This window comes from Styela clava, chromosome 13, assembly GCF_964204865.1.
Source record: "Styela clava chromosome 13, kaStyClav1.hap1.2, whole genome shotgun sequence".
Lineage (NCBI taxonomy): Eukaryota > Metazoa > Chordata > Ascidiacea > Stolidobranchia > Styelidae > Styela > Styela clava.
This window is the reverse complement of record NC_135262.1, coordinates 20211480-20234655: the sequence shown is the minus strand read 5'-3', so window position 1 is coordinate 20234655 and position 23176 is coordinate 20211480. Positions and strand designations below refer to the sequence as shown.

At 37.8% G+C, this 23176-nt stretch overlaps 1 protein-coding gene and 1 long non-coding RNA gene across 2 annotated transcripts; both read right to left on the bottom strand.

Moving 5' to 3' along the window:
• Positions 1 to 1810: 1810 nt before the first annotated feature.
• Positions 1811 to 10177, bottom strand: LOC120336212 (uncharacterized). The gene is made up of 2 exons (XR_013479873.1): positions 9843 to 10177; positions 1811 to 1968 (listed from the first exon to the last, which is right to left on the bottom strand). It is a non-coding gene; the product is annotated as an uncharacterized LOC120336212 (long non-coding RNA).
• A 2272-nt stretch (positions 10178 to 12449) lies between these two features.
• LOC120336172 (tyrosine-protein kinase TXK-like) lies at positions 12450 to 20105 on the bottom strand. The gene has a single exon (XM_039403789.2). The coding sequence runs from the start codon at positions 16104 to 16106 to the stop codon at positions 14175 to 14177; it is 1932 nt and encodes a 643-aa protein (XP_039259723.2). The 5' UTR covers positions 16107 to 20105; the 3' UTR covers positions 12450 to 14174.
• Positions 20106 to 23176: the final 3071 nt, after the last annotated feature.

Below are 23176 nucleotides of genomic sequence, written 5' to 3'. Positions count from 1 at the left end.
GGAAGCGCTGACATTAAGTTTACTGCTCAGTTGGTGACTTGCTATCTTTTTGCGGGTAGTTAATGATGATATAAAATTACCGTGGAGACCGCAGCCATTGTTAAGGGTACGACTAGAAGCATTGATTTTTCGAGAGCTGTGATAAAAATGATTAAGCGTCTTGTCTTTGGCTAAACTTTCGGGAATAACCACTGATGGCGACCCGTCAATGGTTGGAAAACAACAGTTTTATTGTTTTGATAATTGTGAAAGTTTGATGTGAGGGTATTTTTTTATTATTAACCTGTAGTATTGTAGCAAAACTAGATCATAACTACCATGTCAATTGGCCCGCGCAATTATTAATGAATTACATGTGGCCCTTCAACCAAAAAGGCTGGCCGACCCTGTTGTAGTTGTAGACTGTACCAGTAGTGGGAAGAATTCTATTTATGATAAGTTGTTATTATTTCGATATTTCGTGTAAGCGCGTCAGCTCTTCGTAGTTCTACCGCCCAGCTTGTTTTGCTTCGGCAAAATCAACGAAATACATCAAAAACCGACTTTGCAAAGACAGCAAATTACAACAAAATTGTGTTCGCGTTGTCATCGCCATGGAAATACGGGGTCAAAGAGCAACATGCCACGACGTTTTGATGAAATGCCTCGTGGCGTCGGACTTAAACCAGGATTAGTTAAGTAACCGCTAAACTAGGTTTTTGATCTTCGGTTAACTATCGAAGTTAAACCGAGTTTAACTAACCCGAGATTAGTCCTAATCCAGGTTTAAGTTAAGTGCGGTTTTTAAACTCCACCCTAAAATGCTGCCAAGGCAATAAAATTTCAATTGCTTTTCCTGACAACAATGGATATTCTTTCGCGACGCTCAACCAAAAAGATACAATGTTTTTTTTAGTTGATGTCAATCATTAAAGATCGATTGCACTCTTTTCATATAGTTGTGGCTCCCTTGTGCAGTCACCCCTGGAACCCCAGGGGTCTGCGGACTCCAGTTTGGGAAACCCTACGGCACAGGAATACGTAATGGGCTTACGCACTTGTCAAACTTTTTGGAAACAAATTTGATACGAGTTCCCGACTGGTGTGATCAGTGACAGGTCTCTCTGAACAAATGAATCTTGTCGATTGATGGTTATATTATTCAGTTCCAATTTTAATTTCGAAGAAAATACATCCAAATTCCGTCTTGTTGTACTAACCATCTCCAAGGATTTTGAGTTGAAATGAATATATAACGACAGTACGAAATGCGTAAATAAAAGTTGAATATCTTTACCATGCCCGCGGATATTTGTCCGTCGCTGCGTCGTAATGCTTCTTGGGCACGAAATGGCCATGTAGTTACGTTTGGTTATTATTATGTTGTTGTTTGGATATTATTATGTTGTTGTCTTTTTTCTTCAACTACTGGACCAAGTGCATTCACATTAACAGCTATTAAAGATTGTTAATGTCGCGAGTAGACTACTACCTTTATTTATTTCAAAAAATTTCCTGCGCTCCATGGGATTCGTTTTTCACTTTGAGGTTTCTTGTGATGACATGATGACGTCATCAAAATGAAAATTTGCGGGCCTTGCGGGGTTCTGTGATCGCATCTCAGTGATCTGGTCAGACTACCGTTACTATAAATTTTCTATATGAATAAAACATAATTAGTTCTTCATGATTGTGTATTCTAAGTTTCATCAAAACCAGTCCAGCGAACCGGTTCGGTCAAAGTGGTCTCGGAGACTACTTAGTGGCCTCGTCCAAACCAACAAGCTGAAAACAGTTTTGGAGTTGCCGGATTAAATCAAATAAGTCATGATTTGCAAACACTGCATATATTTTATTTTCAATAAATTCATAAATTCAATACAAATGTTAATTAAAGCATCAAAATTAAATGCACGTTCTTGAAATTCTTTGAAGTTATTTGCAGAATATGAGGGAGGGGTCGCTTTCCCGTTGAAATTTGCCCACAATCTAAGAACAAAACGACAAATTTATTGGGGGCATAAAAGATAGACGATTTAGATAATTTTGGCCGACCATCCAGCGTTCAACGGTGCAGACTACTGGCACCTTACGCCACACGATCCATTCAAAAATCACAGTAGGCCTACAGTTACCAGTAGTCTACTCATAGACTGGCAACCAAATTAAAACAATACATTTTATCAACCAAACACTTGTGTGAAGTGGGCTCATCATATGTAAACAGAAGCACTTTCATTATTCAATATCGCCCTACTACTGCAACTTTACCGACACTGAAGCTTTGTATTTATACTGGTACTGGTATGTACAGTAAGGGTATCGGTACCGATAGTCTCTATCCGATCATCAGCATCTCATCTCTTTCTCCCTATATTTTGATGACCTCCGACGTGTAAAGACACGCAACCGCTTGGAAATTCAATTCAACAAGTTGGAAAAATCAATTCAACAACTGGAAAATCAACTTCATGATGGCAATTCAGGAATTCAACAATGAAGACAGCAGCCTTTCCAAGTAAATACCTTTTCATATTTATTCTCGAGACGTTTTCACGGATAAAGGATTCAAACGAACATTATATATTGTTTTTTTACTGTAATGTGTAATTTTTATATAGGAATGCCAGATAGACACTTTATGCGTTCGTTGCGTTCCGTCGCCGCTAGATTTTAGTGTTACGCATGTCAAGTACCAGACAGTCGCAACGCCTTAAACAAAAGCAAGATTCAGAAAGCAGACGCTCTGATTCAACCTCACTTAAAACTCAACCACAAAGGATAAGTGTAGCAATACAAACTACTAAAATTCGTCCACGCAAAACCACACAGTGCACAATGACATCTTCGCCTACAACTACAGAACATATCTCTTCTGAGAACACTACACCAGGATCATCAAGCTCTTCTACATCTTCAATAACTACAGAGAATGTCAGTTCTGAGAACCCTACACCGCGCTCATCCAGTTCTTCCACCTCTTCGAATACGGAGACGGTTATGTTGCCTGATAACTATATAAAATTTTTGACCTCGAACAAACGCGAGCCTATTTGGGAGCACGCTGTCAGGCAATGGATTGATAATATTACTGCTTCATTCACATATTTCGGAATCATTGATCCTGATTTTAAACTCAAATATGTAATTCAGAGTTTCACGCCAGACCAGTATGCTAGAATAGAGGAGTTTATGCCAGATCGAGACACTAAAATAACGAAGGATGATTATGATAACTTTATTGACGCTATCAAACAAATTTTCGAGTTGAATTTCATCGACCAAATCGAGGCGTTGGGCCCTAAATGCAAGAATATGACACCTACCCAAATATACAGCTTAATTTGTCGTACACTAGATTTTCACGCTTCAAAAAACCCGATTCCGGAGCAAATATTACGGTTTTATTTTGTTCAACTTGTACCAGAGCCAGTGGCGATTTTCGTAAGGCGACTTTTTGCAAAAAGTGGAACAAAACGCTCCATGAGTCAAATTGTAGACATGGCAGAAACATTCTGGGATACAAATTCCGCATCAGGCGTTGCTACTAATTCTAAAACAACACCACAATCTGACACAAGAGCTTATTCAGAGTTGTTGGCAGAGATGAAACAGCTTAAAACTCAGTTAGACAAGGTTACACAGGAAAAACAGCAAACCTACCGCTCAAATTACAACCGTCAGCAGAGAGGCAATGATTACCAGGACAGACCACCTCAGAAATACAACAATTTGAGAAGACCGCCTAGACGCGATCGCCAATATCGTGGTCCACCCCCGGAACTTCACGGTCCGCCTTTTCGACACAATAATGGACCGCCAATGAACATTTCTCAACAAAACACGGACCCCAATCTCTGTTACTATCACGCGACTTTTGGCGACAAAGCTTACAAATGCAAAGGTGTAGGATGTGCCATGGCTCCTCAAAATTTTCACTAAGATCGGGTCAAAGTTGTCGAAAACCCGAAAGAATCTGTGCAACATCAAACTCAGCATGGCAACAACCAACTTCTCTTATGTACATAATTGATGAATCGAGTCGACGTCGATTTCTTGTCGATTCTGGGTCATTTCTTTCAATTATTCCAGCTGATTTTATACCTATAAAGAAACCACTTAGTCATTCCCTTTATGCCATCAATGGTACGAAGATACCATGGTATGGGACTCGTTCGTTAACCCTTGATCTTGGAGATGGTCTTACCTACAACTTTGAATTTCAAATCGCGAAAGTGCGAACCCCTATCATTGGCATTGATTTCCTGACCAAATACAACTTATTACTCGATGTGGGTTCAGCTACATTGAAAAATCCACGCTCTCAACACTACATTAAAGGCAGGAGAACCTTTATGCCGACAATTGCTGCTTCATTCATTTCACCTAGCCACGATAGTCGAGTTACAAACTTACTACGGAAATATGAAGATATTACTAATCCTAAACATACATCTGTTCGCTTTAAACACAATACAGTACATCGAATACAAACAAATGGACAAATTATTTCAGCCAAACCAAGAAGAGTACCCTTTCACTTACAAGCTTCTGTGGAACAAGAAATTAAAACTTTATTAGCCTTAGGAGATATAATTCCATGTAATTCAGTTTATAATTCTCCAGTTACCATCGTTCCAAAGCGGGGTTCTAATGCTATCAGGCTGTGTCTCGATTTTCGACTTTTGAATTCAATCACGATCAAGGAAAAACACCCCGTGCCACACTTGTACGATTTTGTCAATAAATTGCATGGCTGTCGACATTTCACTACACTTGATCTCACAAAAGCTTATAATCATATTCCTATCTTGGAATCGGATCAACCAAAAACAGCCTTTTCCTGCAACAATAAAATGTACATGTTTAAAACTCTTTGTTTCGGGCTAGCATCTGCCCCAGCGACGTTCAATTATTTCATGACCGAAGTTTTAGCGAACATCGACAATATATTTGTATTCTTCGACGATATTCTCATTGCAACCAAAAGAGAGGAAGAACATTTCAGAACACTAGATCAAGTTCTAGAACGCTTACACATTTATGGACTTACTATAAATCCAGATAAATGCCATTTCAACAAATAAGAAATTAAATTCTTAGGCCATCATGTTACGCCCGAAGGAATACAACCCTTAGCCGACAAGGTGGAAGTATTGCAAAAATATCCTCAACCGAACACATTGAGAGAATTAAGATCTTTTATTGGTCTTTGTACATATTATAATCGTTTTGTAAAGAACTTAGCTACCATTATACGACCTTTAAATGAGATGACAGTTGGGAAGCCTAGTAAACGTTCTCGAATCAAATGGAATGATGAATCTTTGAAAGCTTTTGATGACATTAAACATGCTTTAGCCAATGCTACGCTGTTGGTTCATCCACATCATCAAGCACCCATTTCTTTAATTACTGATGCATCTGACATTGGAATATCAGGTGTTTTGCAAATGTTTGAAAATAATCAATGGAGACCTCTGGGCATGTTTTCGAGAGCTCTTCGTGGCCCCCAGAAAACTTATTCTACTTTTGGCAAGGAACTTTTGGCTATTTTTGAATCTATCAAATATTTTCGGCATGAATTGACAGGAAGAAAATTTCAATTAATCTCAGACTCGAAAAGCCTGGTACAGGCTATTCAAAGTCCGAAAGAGCGATTAATCCAACGGGAGGCCCGTCAGCTTGAATACATATCAACTTTCGATTTCACAGTAAAACACATTGCCGGTGCATTGAATATCGCAGCGGACACATTGAGCCGAATAGAAATTCACCCCGCAGAGCATGGTGGAATAAATGCCATTGTACCTCAACAGGAAATTATCCCGTTAACTGACATCTATAACGCACAGCAAAACGACCACGAGCTGAAGCAACTTTTAACGAACGCAAGCAAGCATTCTCTACAGTTAGTACAATTTCCAGTCCCAGGATTGGCGGGAAACATTATTTGTGACGTCAGCCTTGCTGGCAAACCTCGAACATATATTCCAACTTCATTACGATATCGCATTATCAACTTAACTCATAATTTGTGTCATCCAGGAATATCAGGAACTCAACAACTTATAAAAGACAGTTATGTCTGGCCGAATATGAGTAAAGACATCCGTAAGTTTGTTCGTGAGTGCATACGATGCCAGAAAGCAAAAGTTCAACGACACATACGCACAGAATTGAAAAACATCAAAGTTCCAGATGAACGTTTTAGCACGATTAACGTAGATTTACTTGGACCACTCCCCCAATCTCATGGTTATGTTTATTTGCTTATGATAATTGACAGATATACAAGATATCCAATTTGTGTTCCATTGAAGGACAGTTTGACTAATACAATCGTACACGCTTTCACTAATAATTATATAAGCCATTTTGGTGCTCCTAGTACCGTTATTACAGATAATGGACCGCAATTTACATCAACAACTTGGAAAGATTTCATGACATTCCTTGGTTCAAAACATATATTGACAGCGCCATATCGTCCTCAAGAAAATTCTTTAGTTGAGCGTCTCAATCGAACTGTTAAAGCTTCTCTTAGAGCTTGTGAACATCCATCTGACTGGTTTCCGAATTTGGGTTTTGTATTACTTGGTATTCGATCAGTTGTTAAAGAAGATTTGGGTTTCAGTCCTGCCGAGTTAGTTTACGGATCAACATTACGCCTTCCAGGACAGTTTGTGGAACCGCAACCAGACGCGACAAATACTGACCCTCATACATATGTAAATAAACTTAAGAGATTTTTCAGAAATCTCTGTTCAAATCCAACACGCGAACAGCCTTCAAGGAAAACTTATATACCAAAGGACTTGAGAAATTGTAGCCATGTTTTTATCAAAATCAGTCGATCAAGAAAAGGACTGGAAAACTTCTATGAAGGACCCTTCCAGGTCTTAAAACGTGGAAGTAAGCATTTTATCGTCGACCGGAACTCAAAGCCGTATGAATGTTCAATTGACAACTTAAAAGTTGCACACCTACCAACTTCTGACCTATGGCATGCAGATATTGAGGATAGGAATCTTGGCGCCAAATCAAATGAACGACCGGCGAGCGATGTCACTGTTTCGCGCCCACGGACTTTCAATTTCAATATTTCAAATAATAATGATACGATATCCGATACAAGCACAAAACGATCAAATTGCGATGCAGAAATTCATTTTACAGATTCAGCACATCGACTGGGGCCGTCTCCGGAAATGTCAAATCAGCAACAATCAAATCGGCCGCGAAGGCTGAGAAAACTCCCACGCCATTTAAGCAAAGACTTTATTCTATCAGGCGAATTTCAGATGGATATCTGATGACCATATTTTACTACACAATACTTTGCTTTGTCATGCTTTGTATGAGTACGCAAGCCGTTGAGGGACCACTGAAATTATGTCACAAATCGTTACATGGAAAGACTTACGACATACGCAAACTAGCTATTTGTAATCGACAAAACTTCATACAATGAAGAATTGTTCAGCAAACATCTACGAGACATCTATCTACCCTTCTTACAAATGTTTATACCAAGATTTGTAAACGTACGACCTACTGGCGAACCATTTCATGGCTGTTCTTCGTCGAGCGCAACCAAAAACACGTTCAAATACCTCAGCCAATGCGCACCCAATTCTGGTTTTTGCCTGAACGGTGAGTTTACATTTGTTTGGAATGTTGAAGATACGAAAGCTTGTAGAGCTCGCAACTTTCCGAAATTCAACACTACCGAATTCTTGTTATATTACAATGCATCGGGCAATCTTACCGATTGGAAATACCGATCATTGCAAACCTTCGAAACTTGTTCTCAACTAACGAACTAACGAAATCTTGCATTGACATTGAATCAAACGAAGTCTATTGTGCATACAATGGCTTTGTTTAAACGTAAATGACAACTGCCAAGACATTGTCAGATTACGTCATAAAGGCGTGGCCGCTATTTGGCCTCATTTACGCTTTATTCGTTGTACCCCTGCTTTACATAGGTTATTTCATCTATCGAAGCTTAATGTCCGTTCGCCGTACATTAACAAATGGATTGCTGCAACCAATACAACGACTTCTCAGCATACCACGACAAACCGTAGTACAATTCAACGAACAACAAGAAATACACCAGTTATCCGATGTCGAAATTGACGATGAATTGATTGAAAATGCTAGCAACTTCTCAGATGCGAGCCCCCAAGCTCAAATGGAGTCAAAAGTTTGACTGTAACAACCTTTTAATTTATCCCCACCCTATTAAGTCAACTCGATTCCGGCGGTCGTTGCGAATTGTATATGGAGTGTATCTCGCAATGTGTCGCCTCGTTATTAATCATCTTGTATTTTATCACTTTAATCGTTTTGTATTTTATTACTTTTCTCTTATTATTATCCACTATAAAACATCAAAACACCTTAGTATAAGAATTTAAATATAACAGAAAAAAAAACATACAAATAAAATAACTGTGTAGTGTCAGTTTTCTATTCTGTAATTACTTGTTATTAATCAATGTCTTGTTTTTTAGATATCACGAGTTCTTTTACTTCATACAGAATTTGATTCAGGTTCAATTTCAGGGATTCAATGGTTCAATTATCTGTCAAATTACTCATTATTCAATTTACAGGATTTTTTCTTACTTATTATTTTATTTCAAATAACCTCTAACGCCAATTTTACAATCTTAAACACCAAACCAATTTCGGTGTAATTCTCAAGTACTAAATCCGCCATTTTTTTCTTCTCAGGTCCTTCCTTTAAACATCAAAGTGTTTTACATTCTTTTAGGTCCTTTCTTTCAAGTATTGTCGCCATTTTGTTTACTATTTCGTTACAATTCCATTTTAAAATGTTAAGCATTTCTAAGCAACATAGAGAGAGACCCTTTGAATTTTTTTCTCGTATTTTGTTTTCTCTCGTAAACGGCGTATACTCTCTTGTATACCTTAACGATTACTCATCATATCGTACCAATATCTTTTATTAATTCGTGTTATTATGTTTTCTTTCACTTCATCTCTCGGCAGCCGGACTCCAAAATTTAAAAAATTATCAAGTTAATTTTTTTTACTGTCGAGGGGGAATTGTGTAGCGAATGTGCATTGTGTAACTATGAATTATAATGTATTTAACCCTTTCATTTTAATAGTGTGTTCCATTTCCCACAATAGGTCATTTTATTGTAGCAACACTGATTACTGATTACATGTACTGCCTTTCTCGTATCGACCAATTTGATGACGTATCGTCCCGGCTTGCCGAGAGGGCTGCATAATATTGTGTTTAGATCCACTTCTGTTTTTACTGCGTTAAGTGTGATGTGTTTTGATTCACTCCTGATTTACTGTGTTAAGAGTTAAGTGTGTCTCAATTTTATCTGTTTTCGGAATTTGGATTGTGCATCTTCCTATAATATACAACAACGATTAGCATCAACACTGTGTGCTTATTATCGTCTGAAGGAGTCCAGATTGGAGTCACATTCGATAACGCGTGTCAAAACAATAACGCGGGAATCGAACTTAAACATATAGGGTGATAGTCTCTATCCGATCATCAGCATCTCATCTCTTTCTCCCTATATCAGCTAGGATGCGGTATGGCTGTATAATGCAAGTCCAAAAGAATTCTCAATGCAAACTGAAGTCGTACTGCGCTCAGTTTATACAAATAAATCTTTAGACATCAAGATTTAATTCTCTGTTTCAAAACAACAACCTATCATGCCAATATGCCGGGATCCCACCAGTACCAGTGTTTCAAATTTGTGTACAGCAGCGACACAATAGATGCGGAAGATGTTTAAATTAAACTTGCCCTATCTAGCTGAATTTTTATTAGTTCAAAAAAGCAACTCACTTACCAGAGATGAAAAAGAAAACAACTTCCATACTTCCTTCGATCACGGTGATTCACGATTTCTCGAGTGGCACGGCGAAGCAACTGAGCAAGACCGGTTAGCTCACTTTCAGACCTCCTAAATAGGAGGTCTGATGTTCTGGACCGATAGCACGGATTTGAATCGCAGGCGAACCACTGAAGCGTGAATATGTGGTCTGCTAGACCGGTTCCAGCGGACATGTAATCAGGCCTATAAGACCGGTTCCAGCGGACATGTAATCAGGCCTATAAGACCGGTTCCAGCGGACATGTAATCAGGCCTAATAAGGTGTCGCTGACTGGATGACTAATTTTCATTCTTTTTCGCGGTCTTTCGCGGACCCTCCTCAATTGCTAGATCATTTTTTATTTTATGTTTGTTATGCTTAACATATAACTTAAATATCTGAATCAGCGTGATGTATCCATCCCAACGACTAACATACCGATCCATCCTAATCTCAGTCATAAATTCTGAGCCGACTGGTTACTGAGATTTTTCTGAGAAATTTTGAAATAATGGGTTAGTTTTGTTATATATTTGTGTAGTTTCTTTATGAGCTGAAATTTTCCTTGTGCCACTGAGACTTATATTTACTGAGAAGATATTGCCGGACATAAGTCCCCGTCTACTATAGTAACTATACCATAAATGTTAATGACAATCACTTTGAAATCCCACTATGTATAATTTGATATATTGTATTCAAATGTGAGATTAAAGTGGAATGGGAATGACAGCAATAACAATGTGCATAATATGGTAGAAAATCCACTATATACATGTACATGACAGATAATTTAAGTTTTCACTCCTCTAATTATTACCCAACATTTACTTGCGGTCAAAACGGCACGTCAACGATTGCATGATGAAATTTTTAAATTTTAGCAAGGGTAAAAAGAAATTGAAGATTGGGGTAGAACAGTATGATATTCAAACTCCTAACAACAATAATGGAAAACTTATTTGATGATGTATAGAAAATACCCAAAGAAAAGTCAACTGGTGGCATCAAATCAACTCAATTCATTAAAACTTGTGAAAAAAAAACAAAGAAATAAAACACCATAGCAATTTAAGATAAAAATATTAAAGATCATTATGAGAGTTGGAATAGTAAGATAACAGAAATGTTATAGGCTTTATATTTCGCGCTGTTAACTACATCAAGTTTGTTCTATTAGACCAAGGATTCTCAACCTGGGGTTGAGGGGTACTTGAATGGCAGTTGAGTTTTCATGTGTTGCTATTTTTTTATGTCCTTTACTAATCAAAGGAAAATGCGTGCCGATTGAAACTCGCGTGGATTTTCCCTGATCTTGTGTTGTTGTTACTCAACAATGTGAAATCCACAGCTTTGTAGCCAAACTGTGAAATATTAAAAGAAAATGTGCTGTTTGCTCCTCGAATTGAGAAACTTACTCGCAATAAACAGGGACAGCCTTCACACCAATGTTCTGTATAAATGAAATAAATACCTTTGTTCAATATCATTTAAAACAGTGGTTCCCAAACTTTCTGACGGACCGGTAAAATTAAATAAAATGTACTCGCGGATCAGCAAAAAATTGAAATGAGTGTAATAGAAAATAATAACATATATTTGCGAAACGTAATGCAATGTCGGGCACTCATTATGCTTCTAGGTAATAAAAGGCACACTTGAAAACATTTCACATGAAAAAAAACAAATAATGTGCTGGCCAAAAATTGAAATGAGTGGATCAAACTTTTTCCAGAAGAAGACCTATTGTCATCGCTCTTGTTACAAAATATCAAAATGCTTTGTTGGTCAACTGATCTCATATTAACCCCTCTGCAGTTATTCAACGCCTCAAACAAAACGAATTTACATTAAAATGACAACGTCGTCGGTAACTTCACCAGGTTCACTGCCCTGCTGTCCATCACCTAGAAAAGATTTCAGCTGCCCATGCTTTTGCTGCGGGTCTTGTGACCAGCTCATATTCTACTGGATGTCAAGGTGAAGCCCTGGAATATTATACTGCCCATGACTGTTTTCTGGTTTGAACAAAGTATTCATAACCTTTTAATTTGATGTTCATATTAAGCAGAAAAGAAAAAACACTGTGCCGATCTTTGAATTTCTGAATCTTGCGAGATTTGACAGACGCTTTGGCGATAAATCGGAAGCGAAAAGTATGATTACTCGGCGCCAAGACGTCGTCGAGCCATTAATACCGCAAACAGCAATATGTCGGCGGAAGAGAAATTGCGTAACAGTCGTTATTTCGGGTTCGTTAAAGCAATTGAGACTGCAGAAAAACAACTTCTGGCACACCGACAAAAAAGCGTTCGGTGCCGGTCCGCGGACCAGCTGTTGGGAACCACTGCTTGTTTGTCAATATATTACAACTTTGTTTGATGTCTGATTACTGGGGATTCGTGTCGAATATTTCATGACTCGTGGGTACTTAACAGGTAAAAGGTTTGAGAACCACTTTATTAGACAGACTGAATTTTAATGTTAGAAGATGAAAAAAATTACTAGAGATTTCAATAAATTTCGCATTTTTAATCTTCGAAAACTTAACACAAGTCATGCATTGGATAAGACACAAACCATTGTCTTATTTACCATCACAGGTGGTTTATTTGCTGAAATTCAGAAAAAATTGTGACTTACACAAAAAATATTAGCATTCAAATTTGAAAGAGCGACTTACACAAAAAATATTAGCATTCAAATTTGAAAGAGCAGGTATCTCATATTGTATTTCTTGGACAGTTTACCTATAACCAATCACTGGCTGATGCATAGCAAGGACAATTAAATAATATATGTAAAAAATCGATTCTTGATAAAAGAAAAACTTTAAATTGAGGATTGCGCTTGAATGTATGTACAATAAAATACTGATTTATGTTAAATTCAAGTCATTTCAAAATACTCATAATTGTAAGAATTCCCATTTCCCAGGACACATCATTAAATAAATTCAGACAATATTCACAGCCCAAAAAATAGTTCTTATTCATAATTAATATGGGGAACTCGTCTGCTCAATTTCTAAAAGTTAAAAAATATAAACACATTGAACCCATTAATACAAGCATGATTCAATCAATACACAGCTACAAAAATTACAATGCATAATCCAATATTTGCTCTCATGACATGACATAGTTTTCAATGGAAAATTACACAATGGAGTTAACTGCCATCGGCTGTCAAAATTAGCAATCATACACAAATACAGGAAATAACCTTTTGTGGGTTTCAATAATGAAAAAATGTTTTGAAAAGTAGATAATTAATTGAATTGGGAGTAGAAACATTTTAAACTAAACCCTGCCTGATTTTCCTTTAAAATACTTAAAAATCACTTGGTTGAGCAGATAATTAAACTGCGAAATTGTAGCAAGTAGTGTCTACCTCTATCGTCGTGTAACAATGAAGGCAGACACTATGTAACATTAAGTAGACGACATAGAAAGGTAAAATGAATTTATCGTTCATCCACAAAGCATTTAAAATAAGCAACAATAAATATACAATATATAAAATATTCAATCATATCACAATTCTGCTGATTTTCGGGTCGCAGTTATTTAGCTTCATTAGCGGTTCCCAAAATGTTTGTTCATGTGATGCCGAATTATCACGGGAAAACACTAACAGCGCGCACACTTGTTGGAAAAAAAATGTCCACCTTTGAATAAAACTCAATTTTGTGATAGTTGATGTGTATTTTATGGCCTTTAAAGCTTGAAAACATGTGGGAGTAAAAAATAAAGGTGATGTCAACAATGCCTGATTTTCCTTTAAAATACTAAAAAATCACTCTTGTTTGCTAAACTCTGTTCAGCAGATAATTAATTAAACTGCGAAATTGCAGCAAGTGTGTCTACCTCTATTGTCGCGTAACAATAAAGGCAGACACTACATAACAGAAAGGTAGACGACATAGAACGGACGGTAAAATGAATTTATCGATTCATCTACAAAGCATTTAAAATAAGGAACAATAAATACAATATATAAAATATTCAATAATATAATAGTTATGTTCACCACAATTCTGCTAATTTTCTGGCCGCACTTAGCAAATTGCCTCCTTTGGGAACGGCTACTATAAAGTATAATTGTTGTTATCCATGGGTACTTCTTTGACAGTCATATTGTAAAGAATGGAATAGGACATTGTTGAGATTAACTCGTAAAACTGAACAAATGTCCTCGCTGAGTATGAAAGGTCTCAAATAACAAAAGTGTTTGTTTGCACTTGATTGGAAAATGAACAAAGTGATTTTGCATAAAAGCTCGAGCTACAATACAATGGAACAATTTTAATACCCACCACGTCGATAATCTATTGTTTGTATTTTTTCTAATAGTTCTATCAGAATACTGATAAGATTATCAAATGAAGGACGTTTCTCCGGCTCCAATTCCCAGCACTTTTTCATGATACTATATATGTCATGGGGGCAATGTCCTGGTCTTTCGAGTCTATACCCTTGACCAACCTGTTCAACAACATCGCCATTTCCCATTCCAAGATATGGCATCTTACCACCGCTGAATATTTCCCACATTAATATTCCAAAAGCCCACACATCAGATTTTGAGCTAAATTTAGTATAGTTTAAAACTTCAGGTGCTGCCCACTTGATTGGAAATTTACTTCCGAGTGAGCTGGTATATTCGTCATCAAGAACAAATCTTGTCAAACCAAAATCCGATACTTTGATGATAAGTTGTTTGCCTACCAGACAATTTCTTGCAGCAAGGTCACGGTGTATAAGATTGTTTTCTTCCAAATAGTGCATGGCGTCACAAACTTGATAGCACATATCTAAAAGTTGAGCTGGCTGATCTTGTAAACCCTTGTGATTACGAATGTAGTCAAGCAAGCAACCATTTTCCATGTACTCTGTAATTATGCAAATTGGCCTTTGCCGGGTGACAACACCGTACAACTGCACTAAGTGTTTGTGATGCAGTCTAGTCATCACTTCTGCTTCTTCTATAAAACTATCTTCTTCCATGGTACCCTCTCGCATCATTTTTACAGCAACATATTGTTTGTTTCGATATAATGCAAGCTTCACAACACCAAACTGGCCATTTCCAAGTTCTCGTTCCATCTGTAATTCCCTCATGTCTATTTCCCATTGTGAGTTGCTAAACATGTGCGTCATTGGTGGCTCTGTGCGAAAACAAGCAGGAGCTTGCTTTAATCTGGTTACAAGACCTCCTGCATTGAATTGATGGTAATTGATAAGTTCGATTACAGTGAGATGTGCATGTTTCTCTGTGAAATAAAATTCATTATTTATATTTTGCTTAATGTGATAATGCTTCACAATAGCATTTCCATTCACTTTACCACATTTTGACACCACTGACAATGTATAAGGAACATCTTTATGCGATGAACTTCGAATAACGAATGATCCTTCACAACCATCCTCTAGAAGGAGCATCTCAGCACGCTGCCGAGATATATCTGTTTGAAACCAGTCTTTCGTTTCCAAACCATCCTTTTGCTTGTCTTGAACATAGTTCGCGGGAACATAGCCTTCGTGACCATATCGGTCTCTGGCTTTCCACCAATACATTCTAAAGTTTTCTACTATAGTATAGTATTCCCCTTGAATGAGTTTAATATCACCTGCTTCTTGAGGAGCAAAGTCATAAAGTGCGACAACTTCTATTTCAACTCTGGGGACTTGCTGTGGCCTAGGAGGTGGTTTTGGAGGCGAGTCATTCCTCGCTACCTCCTTTCTTCCAGTAGGTCTGCCTGATCCCTTACTTTGAGCCATATCATTGGTAGACACGGGCACCTCCTGTTTGCATCCTTTAGCATCTTTTTCTGATTTTCCACAGCATTGCCATTTACTGTTAGAAAAAATGCTTGGATGATAATATGTCAAGATATTGCACATTCGTTCATGACATACATTCTTAATTGCATTTATCCAACTGTTCCTGTCATCTGCACTCTTAGCACAACAATACAAATAAAGATCCTTGTGCATAATTTGAAATGCACTTGTCCTGTTTAATGCCTCATCTTCAATGACACCTACAAACTTGATATTATCGATTGGAATAGACCCCTTCATTTTCCCACGCTGGCTTATTGTTCCGTCATAATAGGACAATTTGGAACGAGTTAGAACAAACACTCGTTCTTTATAATTTGTTGGACCAATGCTCTTCTTCTGTTGAGCTCTTTTCGTCATCATTCCAACTTTGAGTTCCTCTTCACCCATTTTTATTTAGTCTATATTAGTCTAATGCTTACATGACTAAATAGGAAATCAGATACATCTGAATAAAATAACTTTTTTCTAAAATGCTATTGAGAATTGTCAAAGAAAAGAATCATTTGATTGATAAGGTCGTATTGCTGACACCAAGAAACCAGACAACTTCAACATCATGAATTTAACAAATTGGGATGCTCTTTTCATATAAAATACTTAGGACACCTCAAAAACGAAAAATGTTGCCAAAGATATACATGAAAAAGTTTGCATTTGAACTTAGCTTGTGCAATATCTTTGAACAGTAAGTAGGGATGAAAGCTTTTGACTACAATGCTTCCCCATAATTCCAGATACTTCTAGCCGTAAACTTACTATGTCGCGTTCACAAATGGTAGATGCCACTCATCAATACAATATGGATATGAATTCCCCCTTGGGTTGATCCAGAGCATGTTTCATTTTTACGCGAATCGAAAACTCAAAAATATTGCTCTAAGCCGCTAACACATATTTTATTGTTCGTATGTGTACCAAAAAGGATAGATAGTTTGAAAGCGACACACGAGGGATATTGTTACAGATCTAACCTTAAATTTTAGTTAGTTAGGGTATGTACTGAGATTTATAGAGGTAAAAGTACAAAACATAGGCATAAATTAGTGAAAACAGAATTGATTATAGACTCGGTGAAAATGACATGGACTCGAAATCGAATCCGAGTCCAAAAAATGCGTGGATTCGAATCCGAGTCCGGATCCAAATTTCGGCCCAACTCTAACAGTTAGCACAAATATGAATGTATACGATAAATTTTCGGTGTTGAACAATGACTACTACATACACATTTTCTGCTACAACAATCAATAGACGAAGATAATCAAAATGAAGAGAAGTCGGCATGTTCTTGAACAGATAATAACACTAGCATAACAAATTTCGATTGAATCATGACAAAATTACACCAAAGTCGTAAGCAAGAGGGCTTTAAAAACAGCATTGGCATAACTCAAGAAAATAAACAAAAATGACTCAACTGCTGACTTTTGCGAATATATAATACATATTATGGATATAGTAACCATAGTATAACAATAGTATTGTATATGATCAATGGTGTTTGTAAGGGATATTCCAAGTGACACTACAGGACAATTCCAGAAATTTTGCATTTTGTTAGATGAAATATATTTTTACATTTTCAGCTACATGTTTTGTTTCATTGTCCAATCAATTGCTTTATTGCATATGGAAAAAATTGCACAAAAGTTACACCCAAGACTTACTTAGTGGTTATAAAAAATAAAGTGAAATATAGTGTGACACTACAGGACGGCAAATCCACCATGCATTAACAGTACATTGTGTTGTGCTGTAAATTTTTGTGATGATACAGCAGGAGCGCATAATATTTTCTGGTGCAGTAGCTGAAGGACCACTCTATGTGTTGCTCAAGTTACTTAATGTAACACTGTAAATCCATGCCAATAGTGTGCATATTGTATGTGACACTACAGGAAATTTTTCCACTTCTGGTAATAAATCGTTAAATGGGTGAAGAAATGTTCTACAGCATTTAAACTTTATTAACTTAAGTCCAGTGCGTCTATTTCATATGAAATAACTGTATTACACAATCAAACACTTTGTGTCACGAATCATCACAAAATATCTCAATTATACCAAAATTTCTACATCTCAGGCCATTTTTTATAAACCATCAAAAACCTGGGTGAAATTTTAACTTTTTCGGTGAAATGAAGCAGTCCAAAAAAATCCAATGTCTTTTAATATAAAAAATACAAAAAAATTACTTTCACTACACTTTTAAAAAAATTCATGGAATTCAACTTTTGCTTGGAATGGCCCATCTCTGTATCAAGATTTTTATCTCCTCTCCTAGGAAAAACAATTTCTAGCAACTGGAAACCACTTACCTGGTGCTAATGTCAGAATGTATACATCACCAATAAGTAACTCGATAAGTGTGGGCCAGTAAGGTTTAATTTCTGCTTCATGTTCTTTTCAATTTCAGAATTACAGGTCCCTTATCTGTCAGGGACTGATTGCTCACTTTGGAGACGAGAGAAAGCCTCACAAATCCTTCATTACTTGCGTGAAATCACATTTTAAGTAAAGATATAGACTGCACTAGTTACTATTGCACAATGAGGGTGGCTCAGCCACTTTGCGGCCATCAACTCCATCGATTAAATTAATGCCGAAAAAATTAACAACCGCGACAATATTTCTCAGGTGTTAACGTCCACTTATCACTACCCATTGTCTCTTTAAAAATGCTTGAAAATCTATACAAATTTAAGAGATAAAAAGATGAATCTTGGCAGGAGGGTAGATATGTTTCTTTTAACCATCTTTAAAATTTCGCGTTTCTACATATAAAGGAGTATATAAAGGGGGGTGCGCATTTCCAATACGTCGATAGTATCTTTGTCGACCAATTTGCGACCACCCTGTTTTTGTCTGTTTGATTGCTGTGATGCGGTGCTTTGTTTATAATTTGACGAGTTTTGTTCTATATAACCGTGTTCTTAAAATATATGACGGTCAGAAATGCAATTAGAAGCCCAATTTTTTCACGCATGGCTGCGTATGCTCTAGTCTCGACGCAGCAGAAACAATGTTCAAGGCTTGAAATTCGTGGTCGCAAACTGGTCGTTCGATCGCAAACTCGTCTTCCGAGTGTCTTACTTTGGTGGTTTGTATAGCTTTAACCCCTGGTTGTAGAGAGTTAATTCAAGGTTTAGCGTGTAGAATAATTGCCAATGCACCTACGGCAGTACCGCACACTACACAGAACGGTTGACATTGTCCCGTTTTAAAGAAACCCATTTTACAGATGATCAGTCACCCCTCCTTTGGGAGACGTCTGGACACTGTTGTCACTCAATATCGGTAATAATACAGTGTTATGGAGTTGCGCAAAATACTACAGAATGGCGCAATCTAATAACATCATTGAATTCCTTGGGAAAAAATTATACGATTTACCGAAGGAAAAAAATTTTTACCGCAGCATTCGAGAGTTCTTAGCAAAAAACGGCAATTTTGGTCACGCGACAGCTGCGATTATTTTAGATTATTATTAAGAAAAGCAAGGCGCGATATGAAGCATCTGACATGGTCCCAGACGCCCCTCGTTTGTGAGACACATAGAGTGTTTGTTTTATTGAGCCAAATGGAGGAAAATTCTTGGAATTTGGATAGTGTGCTGTACAGTGAAAAAATTATTGGGTTAGAAATATTGGTTTTTGTTTTATAGCGGTTTGAATGAAATCGTCCGCAGACTGGCTACACCACCCTAAGTGTGTAATATAAATGACCAAATGATGGCAAGATGCTATATTTTTCACAATTCTCCTAATTAATGGCCAATGGGTACCGGTACTCGTAAAACTGAACTGGCAAATCAATTAGTTTAAAATATTGGTTTATCAGATTTATTGTAAAAATTAGCGACTTACCGATACCGATACTGACTTATACTAAGTCTGTACTGTATTGAGGCAGACAGGTATATGTTACCCACTCACCACCCTTTCACACCGGAACCTGCTGACCTGGGACATGTACGTGCCATAAACTGACCACCGGTATTGGGGTCTCATGTAGTTTCGTACCTTCTAGTGGGCGTAGCATGACAATTTTTTCACGTATCAATCCTAACCCCACCTGATTACACCATCCAAAAATTATGTCAACACGACGTCACAGTGACGTAATAGAGCCCTTCAAATTATACGAACTGCCATCCAAGACGCGCAAACGAGGACCCGAAATTGAACAGGTATTTCACTAGTTTTCTGGTCGCAACGATTCCAATAGGAGAGAGATCGATAATGTCAGTCAGTTTTTTAGCATAGGTGCCAATGCCATTTCGGGCGATATTAAATATGTTTGGCAAGCTCTGTGACGTGATTGTGATGTCGTAGTGGCGTAATTTTTGGATGATGTAGTCAGATGGCAGTTAGGATTGACATATCGAAAAATTGTTATGCTACTACCACTAGAAGTATGTTAGGTACCGGTATGGAACTACACGAGACCCCAGTATTGTACATACAGACATATCGTCGTTGTGCCGTACCTTCTGTCTTGTAGACATCTTGAGTTTTATTTGTATAGCATATTTCATGTACCAGTACCGGTACATTGCTGTATTGTCCTAATACTGTAATACAGTACCGGTACGGTACCGGTACAGCGGTAACGTTACCGGTATATCTGAATATGAGCTAGCCTAACGCAGCAGTCTAAACTGCTGTTATACTCGTTAGGGGTGCATGTCGCACATCTGTGTCTTAGGCCAGTAAGTTCTTGAACATGTACCGTATCCCGTCTATTTTACACTGTTCAACTATTATGCAGATACTGTTACATTAGGGGAAAATACACATACGGTGGGTACATACCATACATACACACATAAAATCTTCAAATGATATAATAATAGAAATAAGAGATTTTACCCCCTCTAGTGGGAAATACATTTCCTGGTTAAAGGTGGGTTATCACGCAAACAATTTTGTGGAAAATTTCATTCTATATATTTTTTTAAGATTTTTACCGTTTACCGCTTGCATAAAATGGACTTAGTTTTCTACTTATGAATTTTTAAAAACCGCTTCAACGAAAATCGACCCAGGTTCGGAAACGGCCTTTGATGACGTAGTAGTGAGAACTCATTCCAGAAATTAGCTCCCTCGCCATTGGCGAGTAAGGTGTTCAACCTCTGTTTTTGGCGTTTAAATTTAGTTTCTCATCGCTTAGTTTAATAAAGATTGAAACAATAATGTATTGTTAAGCATAAATGCTAATGCATAAGAAGTTCTGAATGTGAGGGGATCAAGCCACGGCGTTTTATGGAATGATCGTACCGGTACGCCAGGAGGCTTTGAAGAACTGATTCTAGAGTAAGTATTTACCACTTTATTTCGTTTATCGACTGTTTGATAAAATATTTAGTCAAAGCATGATGATACCCAGTCACACTTTTGTATGAACCAAATACAAATCGCCAATTTGTACATTTACCAAAAGGGTGATAGTCTACTACCGGTACCAGATAAACGTAGAATCCCAATAATGGCTCATTTTTTTTATATTTATTTCACATTATTATGCAACAAAACACTGTTGTATGTTGAACCCTACTAAACTGTCTGGTGATAATATCCTGATCTTTTTTTTCATGTCAGTTCTATCAATTTAATTTGTTTCAGAATACTTCGTTTTCCAGTGCACTCTGCTATTAACAACACAGTCAAGCTCGTATCGATCAACTAATGGAGATTTGTGACAACACATTTATTGGCATGAATGAATTACATATGATGAAAACTTGTAATAAAATGTCAAAAATAAATAAAAACTGATTTGAATAACTGCGTGAAGTATTGTTGTTTCGGGCTGTGGGTAGAAGTTTGCATGGATTCAAACATAATTTTAAGGCTGAAACGATCCTTCGACTTACTGTATTGTTTGTTTTCGGAAGCACGGACTTGGTGGTGGAGGAAGCCGTAACCGACCAGCGGTTACGTGAACCACCCAACGACGGCGAGGAGTCCAGCAATCCTCTCGCACATAACCATCCCCGCATGGGATTCGAACCTGCGAACCCACGCAGAGTAGTTAGAGGTGCGGTGGCGAGCGTATTCCTAACGCTTAGCCCGTTGAGCCACACCGCCGCGCCAATGTTTGTTAAGCAGGCCTAAATGAGTAAATGATGAATTACGATGTCTGGCCACCGACGGCATGGTCCTTATGTATGTATGTATGTATGTATGTATGTATGTATGTATGTATGACGTATGTATGTATGTACGTACGTACGTACGTACGTACGTATGTATGTATGTATGTATGTATGTATGTATGTATGTACGTACGTATGTATGTATGTTTATTTGCCTCAAAAATGTAACAGTATCTGCATAATAAAAAAACAGTAAAACAGAGACGGGATACATTTTCCAGGACTTACTGTCCTAAGACACATATGTGCGACATGTACCCCTAACAATTATAACAGCAGTTTAGGGCTGCTGCGTTATACTAGGACAACAGACAAGAAATTGACTATACAAATAAAACCCTCAAAGTAGCTACCCTATAAATCGCAAAGACTCTTTTCAACTCAATATTGTTTGAAATTTCAATCAACTAAAGAGGTTGTTATTAGGACGTTGTCCGTCTTTTGCGTCACGTTTCTGCGGACCGGTAATAACCTTTCCGCGGACCGGCGACGGCCGGTGGTTGCCGACCACTGATTTAGTCATTCAGACAGATTTTCATGGTTGTGTGTTATTTGTTAGATTTTAGTTGTGTTTTGGTAAATATAAGTCCTGAACTCGCAAAACCGTTCATAAAATAAGTAACAATAATTTTGCAATGGTAGAGTGTAAAGAGGAAGAATTCAAGAGATCAAAAGTCGGGGAAACATTCGTTACTTAGTTGTTTGCATTGTTATATCCTACTACGTAGACTTTAGGTTCTCAAAGCGCTCCGTACGGAGCCTCAGAACTCCGTTAAAGATACTTAGGGCCTCCGCGAGCAATTCGTCTACTTGAAAACTGTCCGCGGCCCAATGCCCTATCTCCATCTACTTACCTATCCTCGACCCACTGCCCGACCTCTCTCGACTTTCCTATCCTCGACTCACTGCCCTATCTCCCTCAACCTTCCTATCCTTGACCCACTACGCTATCTGCCTATCCTCGACTCACTGCCCTATCTCCCTCAACCTTCCTATCCTTGACCCACTACGCTATCTGCCTATCCTCGACCCACTGCCCTATCTCCCCAACTTTCGCATCCCCGAACCACCGTTCTATCTCCCTCAACCTTTCCTTCTCGACCAACTGCCCTATCTCCCTCAACCTACGTATCCTCGATCCACCGCCCTATCTGCCACAACTTACCTATCTTTGACCGACGGTGCTATACTATTCAGTACCTGACCTAACGGCGCTCTATTCACGACCCGATCGCCACACTGAACTTTACTATCTTGCGACCAACTTCTATGGGTTATACTGGTTGCGTATGCCAATGAG

Coding starts and splice junctions, on each gene's coding strand:
- LOC120336172 (XM_039403789.2), bottom strand. CDS start 16,106: ATGGGTGAAGAGGAACTCAAAGTTGGAATGATGACGAAAAGAGCTCAA.